The sequence below is a fragment of the Mustela nigripes genome, chromosome 6, assembly GCF_022355385.1.
Source record: "Mustela nigripes isolate SB6536 chromosome 6, MUSNIG.SB6536, whole genome shotgun sequence".
Classification (NCBI taxonomy): Eukaryota; Metazoa; Chordata; class Mammalia; order Carnivora; family Mustelidae; genus Mustela; species Mustela nigripes.
This window is the reverse complement of record NC_081562.1, coordinates 58511506-58529314: the sequence shown is the minus strand read 5'-3', so window position 1 is coordinate 58529314 and position 17809 is coordinate 58511506. Positions and strand designations below refer to the sequence as shown.

Here is a 17809-nt window from a genome sequence, read left to right as displayed (position 1 = left end):
GCTAATGCAAAGTGTTAACAATAAGGAGATAGGGTGCAGATTATGTAAGAACTTTGTGTTCTATTTTCACAACTTTTCTGTAAATATGAAGTGCCTTAAAAATAGAAAAGTTGATTACAAGAAAATGTAAAAACCCCAAATTTAGTTGTAATTTTAATGAGCCCTCTATGATATGTGATGGAGTAGATGACAGTCTGTTTTAGGGGTGTGGCCATGGTGACCAGGCACTGAGGGCTGTGTTTGCTGATTAATTATGTCACAGAATGATTAAATCAGGAACTTCCACTGATAAAGTATATACTCCTTTAAATGTCAGTTTATTGCAGCAGTCATTATATAAGGCTAAGTATAAGTCCATTATGAATTATGGAAATAATACAATCAGGGAGATAAACATTTTGATAAAAGATTTTTTTCAAGCCTATGTAGACAAGGTATATATATAAAAAAGGAAAACTCATACCTAAATAAGTATGTGGAGATTTCGGTTAAAATTCCTCATGTCATTTATGAAATTTAATGGACACTTTGCTGAGAAACAGTTCAACAGCCAATCCTACCACCATTTCTCCCAGAACTCAACCCCAAGGTATGCTTTAGTGGGATAGGGGATAGGGAGCCTGGTAATGAAGAAGGGTTAAGACAGTTTCTTCTCTCTCTGAATTTTGTTCCCTGTCCTACCGTATTTTTATTTTTGTTGGAGGATTCCAGCTAAATTGGAGACTTATTTCTCCCTTCCTTTAATATGTATTTAATTATAATGGAAGAAATGCAAATGATCCAGGTAAATATATGAGTATTACGTGCTAAAGCACTCGGAAGACCTACTTTTATACACTTGACCTATGAACAACATGAGGTAGTTAGGGGCACCGGACCCCTCACAGTCAAAAACTATCACATAGCACTTTTGATTTCCTACTATTAGCTGATTGTAGCTTTGACTTACCTATTAATAGTGATCATTGACCGGAAAGGTCCTTGATAACATAAACAGTTGATAAATACGTATTTTATATATGTATTATGTACTCTATGCAGTACAATAGGGTAAGCTAGAAAAAAATGTTATTAAGAACATCATAAGGAGAGAAAATCCATTTACAGTACTGTACTGGAGTTACCGAGATAAATCTGCATCTAAGTGAACCCATGTGTTTCCGGTTCTAGCTTCTTGTGTTACCACCTGGACAGGTGTCTTAACTTATTTGAGACTGACAGCTCACCTACAAAATGGAGCTAAGGCTGTTCTAAGGATGCAATGAGATGAGGTTTCTAAAATGTCCTATGAAGTGGGGCTCATCAAATGTCATTTTCTTTCCCCCTTTTTGTTCTCTGCTTATGATTATATCTGATAAAGAAACAAAATGTTACTTTTTTTATGATTTTATTTATTTGAGAGAGAAGAGTGAGTGAGTGAGCAAGAGTGTGAGCATTGGGGGGGGGGGAGCTGGCGCTATGAGGCAGAGGGAGAAGCAGAAACCCCCACCCACCAGAAGCCCAGCGGGGTGGGTGATCCCAGGACCCTGGGATGATGGCCTGAGCGAAAAACAGATGCTTAGCTCACTGAACCACCCAGGCATCCAGATAGCATGTTCCTCTCTAGTCATTCATGGATCTAGATGATTTTTAAAATTTCAAAGGTACATGCAAATGGCATGTACTCTCTTGAGCTCAATGTCATCATCTATAAAATGAGAATGGAAAATAGTACTTCATCAAAAATTAATGTGTCTATTAAACAGGGTAAGGGCTAGAAAACATTTAGCACAATACTTGGTACAGGTTATAGTGTCAATAAATAACAGTAGTTGTTTTTAAAATCAGCATGTTTTCCCAGATCAGTAAAGTATCGACCGTGTTCTTGAACTGAGATATTAGTCATTTCCCATGTATAAAATCAAGCAGTAAATGTGCTCTAACGATGCCATCACAGCAGCTAGAGTTGGAGGGAAATACTCAGAAAGCAGTGATAAAGTATATATATATGGCTTGTCTCTGTATTAGGCCTTCTTATGAAATCTATCACAATAGCGAACATACAGTTGGTACTAATGTGCTTTTTAGTTGCTTATTAAATTTCTGCAACAAGTGTTGTTCTTCAGCTAGTTGTTAAGCCAACAACATTCTGGATTGAATATAGACTGGCTGCCAAATCGTCCTAATTTGTAAACAGCCTCAGAATTTCTCTGCACTATTAAAGAAAAAAAAAAAGAGAGAAATCAAAATAATTATTTTAAGTGATTACAATGTATTGGTTTAAAGGTACAGAATTACTCTTGATTGATATTGAGAAAATACTATACTTCTATTTTAGTAAGACTTGAAGGTTCCTCTAAACTATATATATGTTCTACATAGCTATAATTTGGATATGTCTTTTAAAAGCCTGAGGAAAAACCAGGCATTTGTAATTGTTTTCTGTACAAGGTATGCACTCTAATTGCTATATTTGAATATTTGAAAACTCCATATTGCTACATGAGCATCTGTGACAAGTGACACTATGATTGCCAAATAGGAAAAGTTTCTATATTTAAAATTCAATTTAGCAAATTGACATTTTCTATTCCCTTTTCTAATATTCTCTTATTCTGACAGATCACTGTTTTAAAACAAAACACAAACCATGCATTTATTTGACTGTCATGAAGAATTAAACATGAAAAGGATGAGATGCTGTGGCTATCACTTTTCATTAAAACCAGCTGCTGTGGTTTTAAAATGCAAACCAGATCAAAACCAGTACAAACCCTGGGGGTTTAATTTATATACTGAACGAACCAGCTTGCTTTGAAAGAGTGCTTTAAAAAAAAACTTGAGAAGAAACGTATACATCCATCATTTAATTTTTCACTAGCTCTGTGAGTTAGAAAGACCCAAGAATTATCTCTGTTTTACTGTGAGAAAACTGAGACAGAGGCTTATTTGACTTGTGTAGCTAGTTAGTGCCAGAAGCAGGGTTCCAGGCTTCTGTGAATGACTGTGTCTAGCCATGGGCTCTAGATCCAGAAGGTGATTCCAGGCCTCTGTCCTGGCCCAAATTCTAGAATAGAACAATGATGTGTTCTGTTTGGAGCTTAACAGGTGAATGAGAACCAATTGTGAGATATTTAGGAAATTTGTAAGCCGCTGTAGAAGTATTGCTAGCTTGAGATGAGCTATAGTGGAAATATTTATACTATGGAAATCAGTAAGCACTACAAATCAGGATTTAATTTTTTCCCAGAGAACTGGTTTACCTGCCTATGACTGATGATATCGAAGTATAAACTGAAGAAGAACAAAACAACAATAAAAACAATATAACAATGTAATATAAGTGTAATGTAATTTTGTAAATGTAGTAATTTGTGAATTAATGTAATACTTGTAATTTTGTAAATCAAGGGGAGAAGTATTTCTTTGTTCCTTAATTTAGAAATTTGCTTCTAAGCTGTGAATAAGTATGGGCAGGACCATTGGGAAATCTTGAATGAAACTTGAGTGTTTTGAGGACCTTTATAAATCCTTAACTATTCTTTAAGAACTAGGTCAGGTCTCACCCCTTCCAAAAATTATGGCAGTCAGCTTGGCTTTTCCCTTTGAATTTCTAGTTGATTTAAAATCAAGCCACACACACTGGAACTTATCTACTATGTGTTCCATTTGAATTAATTTTGTATTGTTAAGAATGCAGTAAAGTTTTTCAAAGGTGGGACCTGGACTTCCTTCTTTTTTTTTTTCTTTCTTTGAATAAATATTTAATTAATACCTATTCTATGTTCTTACTGCTTGAGAATCAGCATTAAACAAAAGTTTCTGCCCTTCTAGAAATTCTAGTCCAGTGAAGAGTCAGGAATTAAACAAATGAAAAATTAGACCTGTGATAAGTACTTTGAAAATTGTTTGTAGTTGGGGAAAGTACTTCGACAAAACTAAAAAAGTGTATAGTCTGAGAATGTCTGATAGTGGGCTTTTCCCTCTTTAGGGAGTTCAGTTAAAGCTTCCCAGAGGACATTGTGATTGAATTGAAAGCTGACAAATGAGAGAGAATTAACTTGAAGTTAGTGGTTTTGAATATAATTTCTTTGTGTAGGCTTTCTATGGCCTTCTAATCTGAATGAAGTTCCCTTTCAAAATGGACCCCCATATCACCCTTTGTAACAGAAACAACAATTTTTAATTTCATATTTATTCACTGAGTGTTTTTCCCAGTAGATTATTGGCCCAAAGCTGGGACTGTGTTCTGTTCACCTTGGAAGTATCTGTGGTATTACTGACCTATAATAGTCACTCAGTAGTTGTTAAATCTCCTGCTCCCTCTGCCTTTGTTTTCTAATAGTGCTGGCATGCGCCTTACCAACCTCTTAGTTACTGAAAAGACATAGTAATGTAATGTGTACAAAGAGAAATAAGATAAGATCCAGGATTGTGTCACAGAACACAAGAAGGAGGAAGTGTCCAGGAGTAAATAGAAATAAATCAGGTGTGGGGCTCCTGGGCGGTTCAGTCAGTTAAGGGTCTGCCTTCTGCTCAGGCCATGATCTCAGGATCCTGGGATCAAGTCCTGTTTGACTCCATGCTCAGTGGGGAGCCTGCTTCTCCCTCTCACTCTGCCTGCCCCTCCCCCTGCTTGTGCTAGCTCATGAGCCTGATGATTCTCTTTGTCAAATAAATAAATAAAATCTTAAAAAAAAAGAGAAAGAAATTAGGTGTAAGCAGTATTGTCTCGGAGAACAAGGAAAGAAAAGGCTATTGGATTTAACAAGAAGGAAGTTTTGTTTATTCATCTTGTTTGAAAGAATTTGTTAAGTTTGTCAAACATATTAAAAATGTTTTCTGGGGCGCCTGGGTGGCTCAGTGGGTTAAGCCGCTGCCTTCGGCTCAGGTCATGATCTCAGGGTCCTGGGATCGAGTCCCGCATCGGGCTCTCTGCTCAGCAGGGAGCCTGCTTCCTCCTCTTTCTCTCTCTGCCTGCCTCTCTGCCTACTTGTGATCTCTCTCTGTCAAATAAATAAATAAATCTTTAAAAAAAAAAATAAAAAATAAAAATAAAAATGTTTTCTGAAGTGAAATGTCAGGTGATAACTTTTGAAATTGCTTTCTCACAAAAGGTGAAAAGAATGTGCAAATGGATACCTTCTTGGAAAAAAGGTGTATCCAAGTGTGTGTATACACAATGTTGTCAAATGTGCTTTGAAGGAGGGAGAAAGAAGAAAGGTAGATGCAAGAAAAAGACTGGAGGGAACTCACAGGATTGTTAAATGAGAGTGCTCTGGGTACTGCTTCTCCCCTTTGTTCTTTTCTGTATTTTGCACTTTTCTCAAGTTTTTAAAGTTAATAAACCTATAGTACTTTCATAATGAAACAGTAAACAAAGTAACATTTCATAAAACCAAGAATTGTGTAAGGGTTGAGCAGAATATACAGTTATGCCTTCTATATGTAGCGGACTCAGAACTATATTTTAGATTTCTCTTTAACTTGCCTCAGTTTGCTTACCGCTCTAATACATTAATGTTAAAGGCCAGTTGAATCTTTGTTTATATGTCCATCTGCACTTCTGGCGCCAGAGCTCTTTAAGGATGCAGATCTTTATCTTTGTGTTTCTGTCATCCCGGCAGTGACATGTGTATGTTGAATGCATAACTTGAAACTGAAATGTCTTGACCTTTTTATTACCTTTAATCTATGTGCCTTTCTTTTTTCAGAACCCAGGACTGAAAACCACAATGAATGGTCATATTTCTAATCATCCCAGTGGTTTTGGAATGTATCAAGCTCAAATGAAGTAAGTTGGAAGGTTTATATTTAATTTGTTGGGGTGCTTTTTTTATGATTTATATATCTATTTTTAGAGAGAGAAGGAGAGACAGAGAATGCATGAGCCGGGACTCTTGGCCAGGGGTGGGGGTGGTAGAGGGTGAGGGAGAGAACCTTAAGCAGACTCTGCTCTGAGTACAGAGCTCAGCATGGGGTTCCATCCCACAACCCCAAGATCATGACCTAAGCCAAAATCAAGAGTTGGAAGCCTAACTGACTGAGCCACCCAGGCACCCCTGTTGGGGTTCTTTTTGGATTTGATTTGGTGGTTTTGTTTTATATTTTAACTGAAAAGATTAACTGCCAGTTCTTTATGTAGTTTATTCTTCATTAATATAAAATTTCTTTCTAATTCTAAACTGTGATTGTATTTAAAAGTTTACTGTGTCTGGAAAGAAAAAGATGGTTAAGTAATATCTGCCTCAAGGACAATGACCTACTAGAAGGCAGTTTCTTCTGTTATTTTATGTATTACTGTTTTCCATGGTGGAATGTATACTTCCGATATTTCCGTTTTTCTGGAGTATGCTATTACTTTTATTTATAAAACACTGGCATTTGAGGAGAGTTAAATGTCTTCCAGTCCAATCTGTCAAGATACTTTTCACTGTGTAAATCAAATAGAAAGTCAGGCGAGCAAACAAAGTAATCCCTATGGCTCTGGGTAGAAGTTGAAATCAGGTCCCTGACATAAGTGGCTGTCCCTTTATTTATTGTAGATAATATTGTAGTTACTTTATGTTGGCCATTGTGGTCTGGAGTTCGCTCATTATTTTTCAGAATTCATAGGTTATTCATGATGTAAATTGTATCATGTCCATCAGTTACTCAAGCCAGAAAGTTTGGCCACACCCTCAGTCTTCCTCCCTTTTCTTACAATAAATATCCATTTAGTCATGAATGTGTAACATTTTCTTCTGTAAAGAACTCTTGATTCTGTCTCTTCCTTCTTTCTTTTTTTCTTTTTTTTTTTTAATTTTATTTATTTGACAGAGAGAGATCACAAGTAGGCAGAGAGTCAGGCAGATAGAGAAGGGGAAGCAGGCTCCAGGCTGAGCAGAGAGCCTGATACGGGGCTTAATCCCAGGACCCTGAGATCATGACCTGAGCCGAAGGCAGAGGCTTAACCCATTGAGCCACCTAGGCGCCCTGTCTCTTCCTTCTTTTTGTTCTAATTCTACGTAGGGCCTTTTTCCTACCATAATTTTTGTAGTACCCTCTACCCGGCTACCTTGCCATTTGAATTATTTTCTTTAAAAATGTTTTTGATCATGGCATGTCTTTGCATAAAATAATTTGCTGCATCTAAAGAATAAAAATTCAAAATTCTTATCCCCTCTATTTGCCTTCCCTATGTCTGAAGCCATTCCTCTCTTCTAGGCAGCCCCATTAGATGCATCGTTCCATTGGACACCATGCTAGTCACTGAGCCAGTTCCTCATGCCTTTTCCTCACTTAATTCTCCACCTGTCTGTAGAACTTCTTCCCAGTCTTTTCTATTCTGCAGAAATGCCAACTTGGCAGTGAAGACTTTCTGCACATCCTGATAAAAATTGAATCATTCTTTGATCTCACCTGTTATATCTGTTAGTTTTATCCAGATGTCACATTCTATTGTAACCATTTTACTTAATTGTTATATTAAAAGGATCATGTCCCCCGCCATATTCCTTATTCTAGTAGGTTTTTGGGTTTATAAATGTTTACTGAATAATTTTTTTTTAAATTCAAGTGATATGTTTACTCCACTTCCCATTATTAGTAGCAGGAGGCTAGGGAAAAGCGGGTCCAATTAATGATAAAGTGTTATTTTACCTTTTAAGTTTTTGTGAAAATAATGTCTATTCCATGACAGGTTCAGTCATTGAGTACTTTTTATGACTGGATCACTGCTCTCAACTCAATTTAGTATGGCACGCTTAAACTCTTCTGAGATTGTTTGAGCCTTCTTGACTTCCTTCTTATGAAGGTTCTGACTTGGAGTTTGAGAGGAGGCTGTGACTTGTACCTACCTCAGTCTACACTGGGGTAGTGTGGTTTATATTCTTGACCAGAGCAGGATCTGTCTCATTTTGACAAACCTAAGTTATGTGTTTTAAAAACACATGATGATTGTGGTACATTGGAATTTTTATTTGTAGTTTTGAATTTTTATTGCTTACTTTGGACTTTAACCGAGAACAATGACCTTTATTTATTTATTTAAATTACAGTGGCTATGGAACATCACCCACCTTTTCCCAAATGGACAGAGAGCACAGTTCAAAAACAAGTGCAAAGGCCCTTTATGGTATGTGTGTTTATTTGACAAGGTGTAATTCTATTTCTAACCACATTTTACAAATTTGTATTTTTGTATTCAGATTCGTCATTTGAACCCATGCCTTGTTTATATTATTTGGAGTGACATAGTGAGAGATAAGGATTGTTTAAAAAAGTTTTTATAAAAATCTACTAAGATATGACTTCTGCTTACTGTCATGTGATTTGCAACCATGGATGTATTGCAATGTTTTCTAAGGAGTCTTTTAAATGGAGTCAGTCCCTTAGGTGGATTTTCCCAGCTAATTATTTGTGATATAATTGTTGATCTTCATGAATGACCCGTTTCATTGTGGGCTGACAGTTCACAGGACTTCTTCCTTATAGCTCTTGAACTTTAGTAGTGTAATAGTATCATTTCTTTCTGTACTGCGAAAGTAGCAGGATTTCTCCTTGATTCTGCTTTAATTTCCTTTGTTCTCTCTAGATTGTCTCATGTGTAAATAATGTATTTTTAAACTTTAGTATAAATTAGAAGTCATTACTAAAAAGAAGTGAAGGACTCCTGAAATATACCCCATAAGTCTGGAAATGTATTTTTTTCACGGGGTCTGCATGGGCTTTGATTATTGTACAATAATAAAGAATAAGAATAGTATTATGTTAAAGACTCAGAACAGTATTGTGGTTAAGAACAAAGACTCTGGACCCAGACATCCTGGGTTCAAATTCAGTTCTATCATTTACTGGCTGAATGATCTTGGAGAAGATTCTTCTACCTAATTTTGCTTATCTCTATAATGTGGGATATCTCACAGAGTTGATGTGACAATTAAACGAGTTAGTACATGTAAAATGCTTCATGTGGTACCTAGTAGTGCCTGATAATCAGGAAGTAGTGTATACAGTTGTTGTTATTGTTGGGAGTATCCTTATTATTATCCGTCATAGGAACTAACACCCTTTTATAAATGTGGAATCCCCCCCCCCTTTTTTTTCATTATCTGGATCCACAGTGTCTTGGCTGTTAGTTTTATCCAGATGTCACATTCTATTGTAACCATTTTACTTAATTGTTATATTAAAGATGGAACAATTGTAGGGTTTTGTGACTCTTTCTGCCCGTGTAATGAGTGACAGGGCCTTAGGACTCAAATCAGACATTTATAAAATGGATTTTATACCATAACGGATAGATTTTCATATGGCTTTGTCTATCTGATTAGTGTTAGTTTCACTTTTCTCCAGTACTATATTAAGACATCCTTACCGTGTCCTAGTAGTTGTGAGTTTTAGATCCAGAGAATCTATCCAACAGATGCTTATTTTGTAGATTAATATGTACACAGAAGAGAGCTAGTAATATGTGGTTCTTGACTGTAACAGACTTGCAGTCTAGAGAATGACTTGAAGAAACTGAAAAAGAAGAAAGTAAGTTGTTTGATTTGGTTTGGTTTTGAAAAAAAAAAAAAAAAAAGCAAAATGATTGATTCCTTCAGTCTTTCATTTCTAGGCAGGTAGTTATTAAGGACTTCTGTGTGCCAGGCCAAAGTCTTCATAGCCTCTTTTCCATGACGATCTAGTCATTCCAAAGATGAACAAGACGTGGTCCTTGCTTATGCACTGGTTTGGTGAGGTAGACTAGTAAATGCGTTGTTATAATAAAAAGCTACGTAAACTTGGATGGCAGTGTCTGAGGTGCAGTGGGGACGGTCAGTTCTGTGTGGTAGGGCTGGGAGTCAGAAGGGATTTCATAGAGGAGCTGAGCGTTGAGCTGAACTCTGCGGCAGGCATTTGAGAGATTGGTGGGTGCTGTAAAGAGCAGTACGAACCCTTTATAAACAAGACTGTGAGCTCTGTGAAGTTGGGCCATGTCTGCCTTGATTACTTCAGGATCCCCCAAGCATAGCACAGCACAGTGGTTAACATATAATATACACTCAGTCAATACTTGCAGAATGAATATATAATGAATGAATGAACCGCACACAGTTTGGTCTTAACTCGAGGGTGCAAGGTGGTGCGTTGGGAAGTAAGCTTAGAAATCTAAACATGGACCACAGTGGGAAGAATCATACTAGGGAGTCTGGACGTTGTTTGCAGGAAATGCCTAGCCATTGAGGTTTTTTCGTCAGGGGTATAAAAGGTCTGTTGTCTTGGATCACTCATAGCAGTATTGAGGATGGTTATGATGAGTATAAATAGAAATAAGTCAGTCAGACATCTAAGTAATAGCCCTAAGACTTTTGTTCAGATGAAAGAGTTTTCGATCATCTCGCAAATACCATAGATCGAAAAATCTGTTTTCAGAGAGTTAAGAAAAGGGGTAAGGGATAAAATGTAGAAGTCATTTGCAAATTTTAATGTTTACTTTGTGTAAAGAGGGTCTTTAAAAAATCATAGATCTGAGGATTGAAAATCAGTAACCTATAAGCAGGAAATTTCTGTTTTCCCCTTTTTACATATAGAACAAGCTGAGGTTCCTTTCTAAGGTGAGATGATTTGTCCGAGTCACATAACTTTACAAATCTTGATTATAAGAAAATGTGACAATCTTGTATAGTCACCAAAATGAACGGTGTATGGGTAAAACAGAGGATACAAAGAGAGGGAAAGAAAGGGGCAAATCCAAGAGACATTTATTAAGAAGAAAGAAGACTTAGCAAATGTATTTGGCTGAGAAACAAGCAGGTTTTAAGTTCCTTGAAGTTGCAGATAATGTTTCATTCCTCTTTGTATCTAATCCTCCCCCTTCCCTCCCAAAAGAAACTCTCAGTCAGTGCCCGTGGAATGAATGGTGTGAAAAATAGGGAAGAAATACATTCAGATTTTGAACGAACCTTTGCAGTAAGCAAGTTGTAGTTGAAGTTCCAACTGTAGTTAGTTAGCATTGAGTGTTTAGCCTCCCGAGTTTTCTTTTTTCTTTCTTTCTTTTTTTTTTTCCCTCAGGAATTGGTAAAGATTTTTAGCGTAGTTTATCACTGTGTATCCATTTTCTTTAAAATTTCTCCTTTCACAATGATTAAACCAGTTGAATAAATCTTTCAAGAATTAGCTTCTTTCCTGGATGGTACATGAACTTCTTTGGTTATGAAGATACTATTTAGTGCACTGGAACATGAGTTTTATGGTAATGACCATTGTTTTTTATACGCTGGCCACAGGTTTGATACTGACTGCCTCTAGAGTTTCATGCAGCTTGTCTTTTTCATGAGAATGCTTTTCAGGTCTGACACCATCATGTCCCCCCTACATTGCTTCAGGAACTCAGTAACTTCAGTCTCGGAGAGACAACATGGGTTCTGGGGGCCAAGCAATTTTGGGTTGAATTATGGGCCTTCTACCAGAGGACTGCCATTTTGGGCAAATGATTTTACCTCTTGGCCCCAGTTTCCTCATCTACAAAATAGAAGTGAAAATAATATTGTGGTAAGTTTATATGAGAAAATAGAAGTAATGAGTCTGTCATGGCATTGAGGAAGAACATAGGAGAGCCACTTTTTGTCCTTGGTCCTCAGATTAATCAAGCCCCTCAAATTTAATATTTTGATGTTACCTCCAAATGATATTATATGTGTAATCTCAGTGATGCTTGGACAGGATCAAGGGTAATCTTCATCATATTTTTAAGCTTATATTCCAGATATTACTAGAAATATTTTTTTGTACTCTGAACTATATGATTATGATGATATATTTGCTTCTTTTGGATATGTGCTCATTTATTCAAGGAAAGGAGTTAAAATATACTGCAGTTTAATAACCCTGCTTTGTCATTTCTTCATTATGATACAAGAAATTTCAAAGCCAGGATGTGAGAGGCTCTACATCACCAAAGTCCCTGACAACATAAATAGAGAATAAATATTAATTTCAGTTTCCTCCACATACCTCATGACAGTAACATTTCATTTGGCTACTGTTATTGAGGAGTTGAAAATTTTGTATTTTTCTCCAACAAGCCTGCTTGTCAGAGTCTTTAAGCACTAAAATTTAATATCATTTTTAAGGAAGTACTTGTAAAATATATTAAAACTTCCCTTCCTCCAGGGCGTGGTGCCTGTAGTCTCCCGTCGATGACTCAGACGGTCATCAGTGCACATAAGCTCGTGTGCCTTGGTGTGCTCAGAGGCTGTATTCTCTACCTTTATACCAAATCATTCAAAATCTTTTCCCTTTTGAACATCTGTGGCTACTTTTTCCATGTGGCTATGTCCCAAGCCTGTTACTTTTGCCTGTTGTCAATGTGCCTCCTTCTGGCATTACTTCTGATACATACAGGCTGAAAAACTAGAAGGAAAATCTTTAGTAGAGTAAGCTATAAGTGGGGAATCAAGAATCCCATTAAAGTCTGCATATTAAAATGTGCAAGTTTCAATGTACAGACTTGTGACATCGGTCTGCCATTCAGAGGACTCATTTAAGTGTGGGCTCTGCTATGTTCTGAATAGCTTAATTTCCTAGAAGAGTAACTTCTCCGTAAATTCAATATTGCTGAATTTGTAATACAGTCATTTATACTAATCAGCTGTTTAAAGTCATCCTCTGTCCAGAAAAACTCAGGTTTCACAGACTTTCCAGTTAGCTGTGTATATATATATATATATTTTATCATTACTGACATTTATAGTAACTATGAAATTTGTTTTGTTGTATTGGTTAAATGTGATAGACACGTTCTCTATTCATTCAGCCTTAAGATTGAACTTTTTAAAAAGATTTTATTTATTTGACAGAGATCACAAGTAGGCAGAGAGAGACAGGCAGAGAGAAAGGAAGGGAAGCAGGCTCCCTGGATCATGACCTGAGCCGAAGGCAGAGGCTTTGACCCACAGAGCCACCCAGGTGCCTCAAGTTTGAACTTTTTTGTGAAGCCAGGAAGGAGGAAAATATATTTGTGTTTTTCCTGTTTTTCTTTTTTCTTCTCAAGGAGGGACTAGTAAGAATTGAGTATAACTAATCTGTAAACCATATAATTCATTTCGATATAATTGACTTTACAATAAACTTTTCTTTATTTTTACACAGTGCTTGACTTATCTCATAGGAATATTCCTGAATATAGCACTTTTCTTAATAGATCTGTACCCCACATTTTATTTACTTATTTTATTTATTTATTTATTTGTACCTATCTTCTCTTCCTGTCCCTTTCTATCTTCTGAACTTGGATGGGAATTAATCTCTTTGTGTATTGTCAGATTTGGAGCCCAGCAATCTCTTACACATTCAGGTGGCATTCAGGAATTAAAATCCATTTCTCTTTTCTCTATCTTCATTTACAGTGAGTATTTAACTGGAGAAAATATGTAAATCTTTTATTTATTTATTTATTTTAAATTTTTTATTATTTTATTTTTATTTATTTATTTTTTAATTTATTTGAGAGAGAGAGACCATGAGAGGAAAGAGGTCAGCGGGAGAAGCAGACTCCTTGCCAAGCAGGGGTCCTAATCCGGGACTCAGTCCTGGGACTCTAGGAACATGACCTGAGCTGAAGGCAGTTGCTTAACCAACTGAGCCATCCAGGCACCCCAAATCTTCTTTTTTAAGAGCAATTTTTTTTAATTCTCAAGAAATAAATGGCCCATGATTATATATTATCAGGCAGTTAGGCCATGTTAGAGTCACAGTTCAGCTTCATAGAATGTGCTGGTGTTTTATGACTCAAGAAGACTGGCAGTGTTCACCTTACCTGAAAATTTTAAAGCTTCTTTTCTTCTCATGGGATAAGCTGTCTTAACAATTTGTTGAATAGGCAAGTAAAATTAACTCTTAAATAATTTAGTTTTGTAAAAGTGACCTTGTTTGTTATTAAAAACAGTATCTTAGTTTTGATACTGATTTGTCAAACTGTGATTGTGGCGGCCTAGATAATGAGAGGCTGTTCTTACCCCGCAGTGTTCCCCTGATTCCCATTAAGCACCTCACCTCTGTGGAAATTATACACTAAAATAGTGGAAAAGGAATTCTCTTTTACTGTGCTTGAAAGTTTAAAGTAATTAAAACAGTAGCCCATTGTTTTATTTAGAGAGAGAAATAAATACTCAGCAGCTACTTTTATGTTACTTTTTTTTCTTTTTAATTGCCAAATCCTCACTTTGAAGCTATGCTTTATTTTCAGAGAGAGAGAAAATAAAATTATCTGAATATTAGCTCTTTTTTTTTTTTTTTTAATGATCCATTCATTTATTTGAGAGAGACAGAGTGTGGGCGAGAGGGAGAGGGCGAATCTCTAAGAAGACTCCCCACTGAGCACGGAATCTGATATGGGATTCTATCTCAGGACCCTGAGGTCATGACCTGAGCTGAGCTGAAATCAGGAGTCACACACTTACCCAACGGAGCCACCCAGGCACCCCAAAACATACATTTAAAAAAAATAAGACTTACAGTATTAGGTTCGTAACAAAATTGAGAGGAAGCTACGGGGATTTCCCACGTACCACCTTGCACATGTAGCCTTCACTATCAACAACCCGCACCAAGAGTGTTATGTTTGCTATTACAGTCGATGAACCTACATCCATACATCACAGTCACCCGAAGTCTTCTGAAATCTGAATTTAATGCTCCCAGTCTGGAAGTGAATTATCAAATTCTGCAGCATCAATCCGATAATGCGAAAATAATCTGTAAAGGATTTTCATCGTTGGTTACTGAATTCACCTTATTCCATTTCTTTGGGTTTGTATATTCTGGTCTGTGGTATAGAAGCGAGTAGGAAAAATCAATTCAGATTGAGAGAGAAAAGGAGATAGAAACTAAGGCTTTTGTCTGAGCAGTTGAGCTGCCTATAACATGAGAAACCCAGAAATCTGCTGCCAGATTTCTTCAGTGATGATTTAATATACTATTTGACTATGATTCACGCTCTTAATTTGGAAAGAAAGATTTTCGACTTCAGGGAGTAACATGTAGTAGATGAGTTGGCGTTTGTACAAATTTTGGACCAGTGGTTTTCAGTCCTGACGGCACAATAGAATTGGCGTTTATAAATTCCAGTGCCCAGACCTCATCCTGAACCAGTTACAGGAGAATCCCTAGCAGTGGGGAGCCAGGCACTGTTTTTCCAAGTTCACTCTAGTGTGTGGCCCAGGCTGATGACCATTGTGAAAGGAGGGAACGTCATTAGAGGCTTTATCTTGAGTATCACTGAGACTTCATTTAGATTTCTCATGCTTTTTTAAGGCTTTTGGTGAGATTTTCTGCTTAAGAGCATAATTACTATTTACGACTGTGCCTGAGAGTACATACGATGCTCATAAAAAAGAAATGTATCATAATTGCCTCTTAGGAACTTTCTTTCAAAATTTTTGTATTAAAATGTTAATATTAACCTTTATTTATTCATCGGCTTAAATCACTAGGACTACTAGCTTATATAAATCCATTTTATGGCATTTATATACTGCTAGGATCTTTAAAAGGTAATTTCTTGTAACACATGCCTCTTATTTATTGGGCAACATTGCAGAGAAAGCAGGTTAACAATTTCTAAAATGGATTCTGCATTTGGAGTATTAGAAATAACACGTATCTTCTAGGCATTCAGTGATCAGTGAATGTCATGTTCTTTACAAAGACAATCAAATAGGCAGTGTTTTTCTCTTGTACTTGTAAAATACGTTTCTATGATATTAAGAAACTGTATTAAAAAATGGGGGAAAACACATCTTACTACTTCATAATGAGAATCTTTAATTACAAAACATACAGTTGAGCTTCAGTTGTGTTTACCAGTTACTTATTTGAAAGACTCAGTGAAGCATTTGAGTGTCCTGGGGTTCCCATATCACAACTGGCTACCATGGCAACCACGGCCATTTCTCTTGCTGTGCCGGTCAGACCACAGGAAACAGAACCACCTCCATGTCCTGCATCTGCCATAGAGAGTCGTGCTGGAAAGCGATAGACCCGTGATCCTGAAATAGTGATTATTTCTCAAAGTGCTTTTGTCAGATATGTTCCTCAGTTTTATATTGTGTGTCACCAGTTCTCCTGAGAACAGTTTTCCATTTGTTAACTATCTCACATTGATTAATGCTCGGCTAATAATCAGAAAATTCATGGTTGTTTATGGTCTTTTTTTCTTCAGTATGTAGAATATAGTCATGTAAGTGAAGCTTATGTACATTTTGTTATATTGAAATAGAAAAATTTAAGGTGAAACCAGATCTTTCTTTTTGATCACATTATTTTGGTAGGAACAGATGGATCATACTTCTTCAGGTCATCATCCAAACAAAAGAAAAAAGGTAGAAGATACCGAATTTTGTAGTGTGTCTGTTTCAGTTACATAACTTAATGCTGCAAAAGCAAAATAGAAGATATAGGAATAATATCAGACTGATATAATATGAGGAATATGGATATTTTTCATCTAGGTTTTAAGGTAACTATAGAAGATGATTACTACTGTATATATTGTGAAACAATACTCTATCAGAGTTTTCAAAAATTCTGTTAACATTCCAAATCTGTATATGTACTTTATATACATACATATATATATGTGTGTATATATATATATATTTTATGATTTAAAAGATAGATTTATTTATTTATTTGTTTGTTTGTTTGACAGACAGAGATCACAAGTAGGCAGAGAGGCAGGCAGAGGAGGAAGCAGACTCCCTGCTGAGCAGAGATCCGGATGCAGATGCGGGGCTCTATCCCAGGACCCTGGGATCATGACCTGAGCTGAAGGCAGAGGCTTTAACCCACTGAGCCACCAAGGCGCCCCATACTTTATATTTTTATACTTGCTTTGCTTTCATAGCTCCGGAGAACTTTTCAACTTCTGAAGTTGTAAGAAGATCTAAAAGTTTCTATATTAACTGAAAGAAACATGTTTATATTTGACAGCAGTTAGATATTAGGAAAGATGAGGAGCGTGTGTATGTGCCTGTGTGTGCACACGTGTGCATGTGTGTTTGTGTCTGTGTGGGTCTGAATCTTAGTGCTGTGGGAGTCTTGAGGTCTGATCTTACTTCACTCTTTCATTTTACAAGAAGAGTGCTGAGGTCCAGAGCTAAGCGTCTTGCCTTAATTGAGCATCCTACTTAGTGAGAGAGCCAAAGCTAGAGTCAGTAATCTTCTGGTTCTTACTCAGGTTTCTTTTTCATCATACCATTCTGTTTTAGAAAGAATAGGCAGCTCTGAATTGACAAATAAGCAAGTTACCTGACTAGAGAACAACAAATACAAAATATTGCCTCCACATATCTTATGTTTTGGTTTTGCAGCATTTTACGAAAGAAAATAAAGGTTTATTTTTGCTTTTTCCAATGTGTGGTGCAGTAACTTTCTACCTGACTCTCCTATTTTCTAAAAGCCAATATCTACAATTCTGAGTATCACATTTGTTTATTCTGTAGCTGTGTGGAAACTGTTAAAATTTAATGGCAATCGGTATGATTAAATCATGTTTTGAATCTCCTCTGACACTCTCTATAGTTTGGATGTTGTGAAAGGAGATGTTCCTTGTAGTGGCCATTATCTTGATAAGGTAGTCTAACTCCTAGAATACAGTATCTATGACAGTATTGGGCAATTCTGTTTTGTTCTCTGTACACTAAGAGAAGAGAATTATAAGCCAGTTTTTATCTTTTTACCAAAGAGTAGGTATCTGATGAATAAAACCCATACACTAAATAACTCTTTTTCTGACAACATTGATACTCTAGATTTACTTTTGGGATTCTGAAAATTTGTATTGGGTCAAATTGTTCTTGCATAT

At 36.4% G+C, this 17809-nt stretch overlaps 1 protein-coding gene across 7 annotated transcripts in view; it reads left to right on the top strand.

Annotated features, from left to right (window-relative positions):
• The window catches only part of EPS8 (epidermal growth factor receptor pathway substrate 8), a 180608-nt gene that overhangs the window by 109462 nt on the left and 53337 nt on the right, over window positions 1-17809 (top strand). For all 7 annotated transcript variants that reach the window (XM_059402667.1, XM_059402668.1, XM_059402665.1 and 4 more), the window contains 2 exons: window positions 5694-5773; window positions 8019-8095. In XM_059402667.1, the coding sequence (XP_059258650.1) occupies window positions 5715-5773; window positions 8019-8095 (136 nt within the window). In that variant the 5' untranslated portion in view covers window positions 5694-5714. The remainder of the gene's footprint in view (window positions 1-5693; window positions 5774-8018; window positions 8096-17809) is intronic.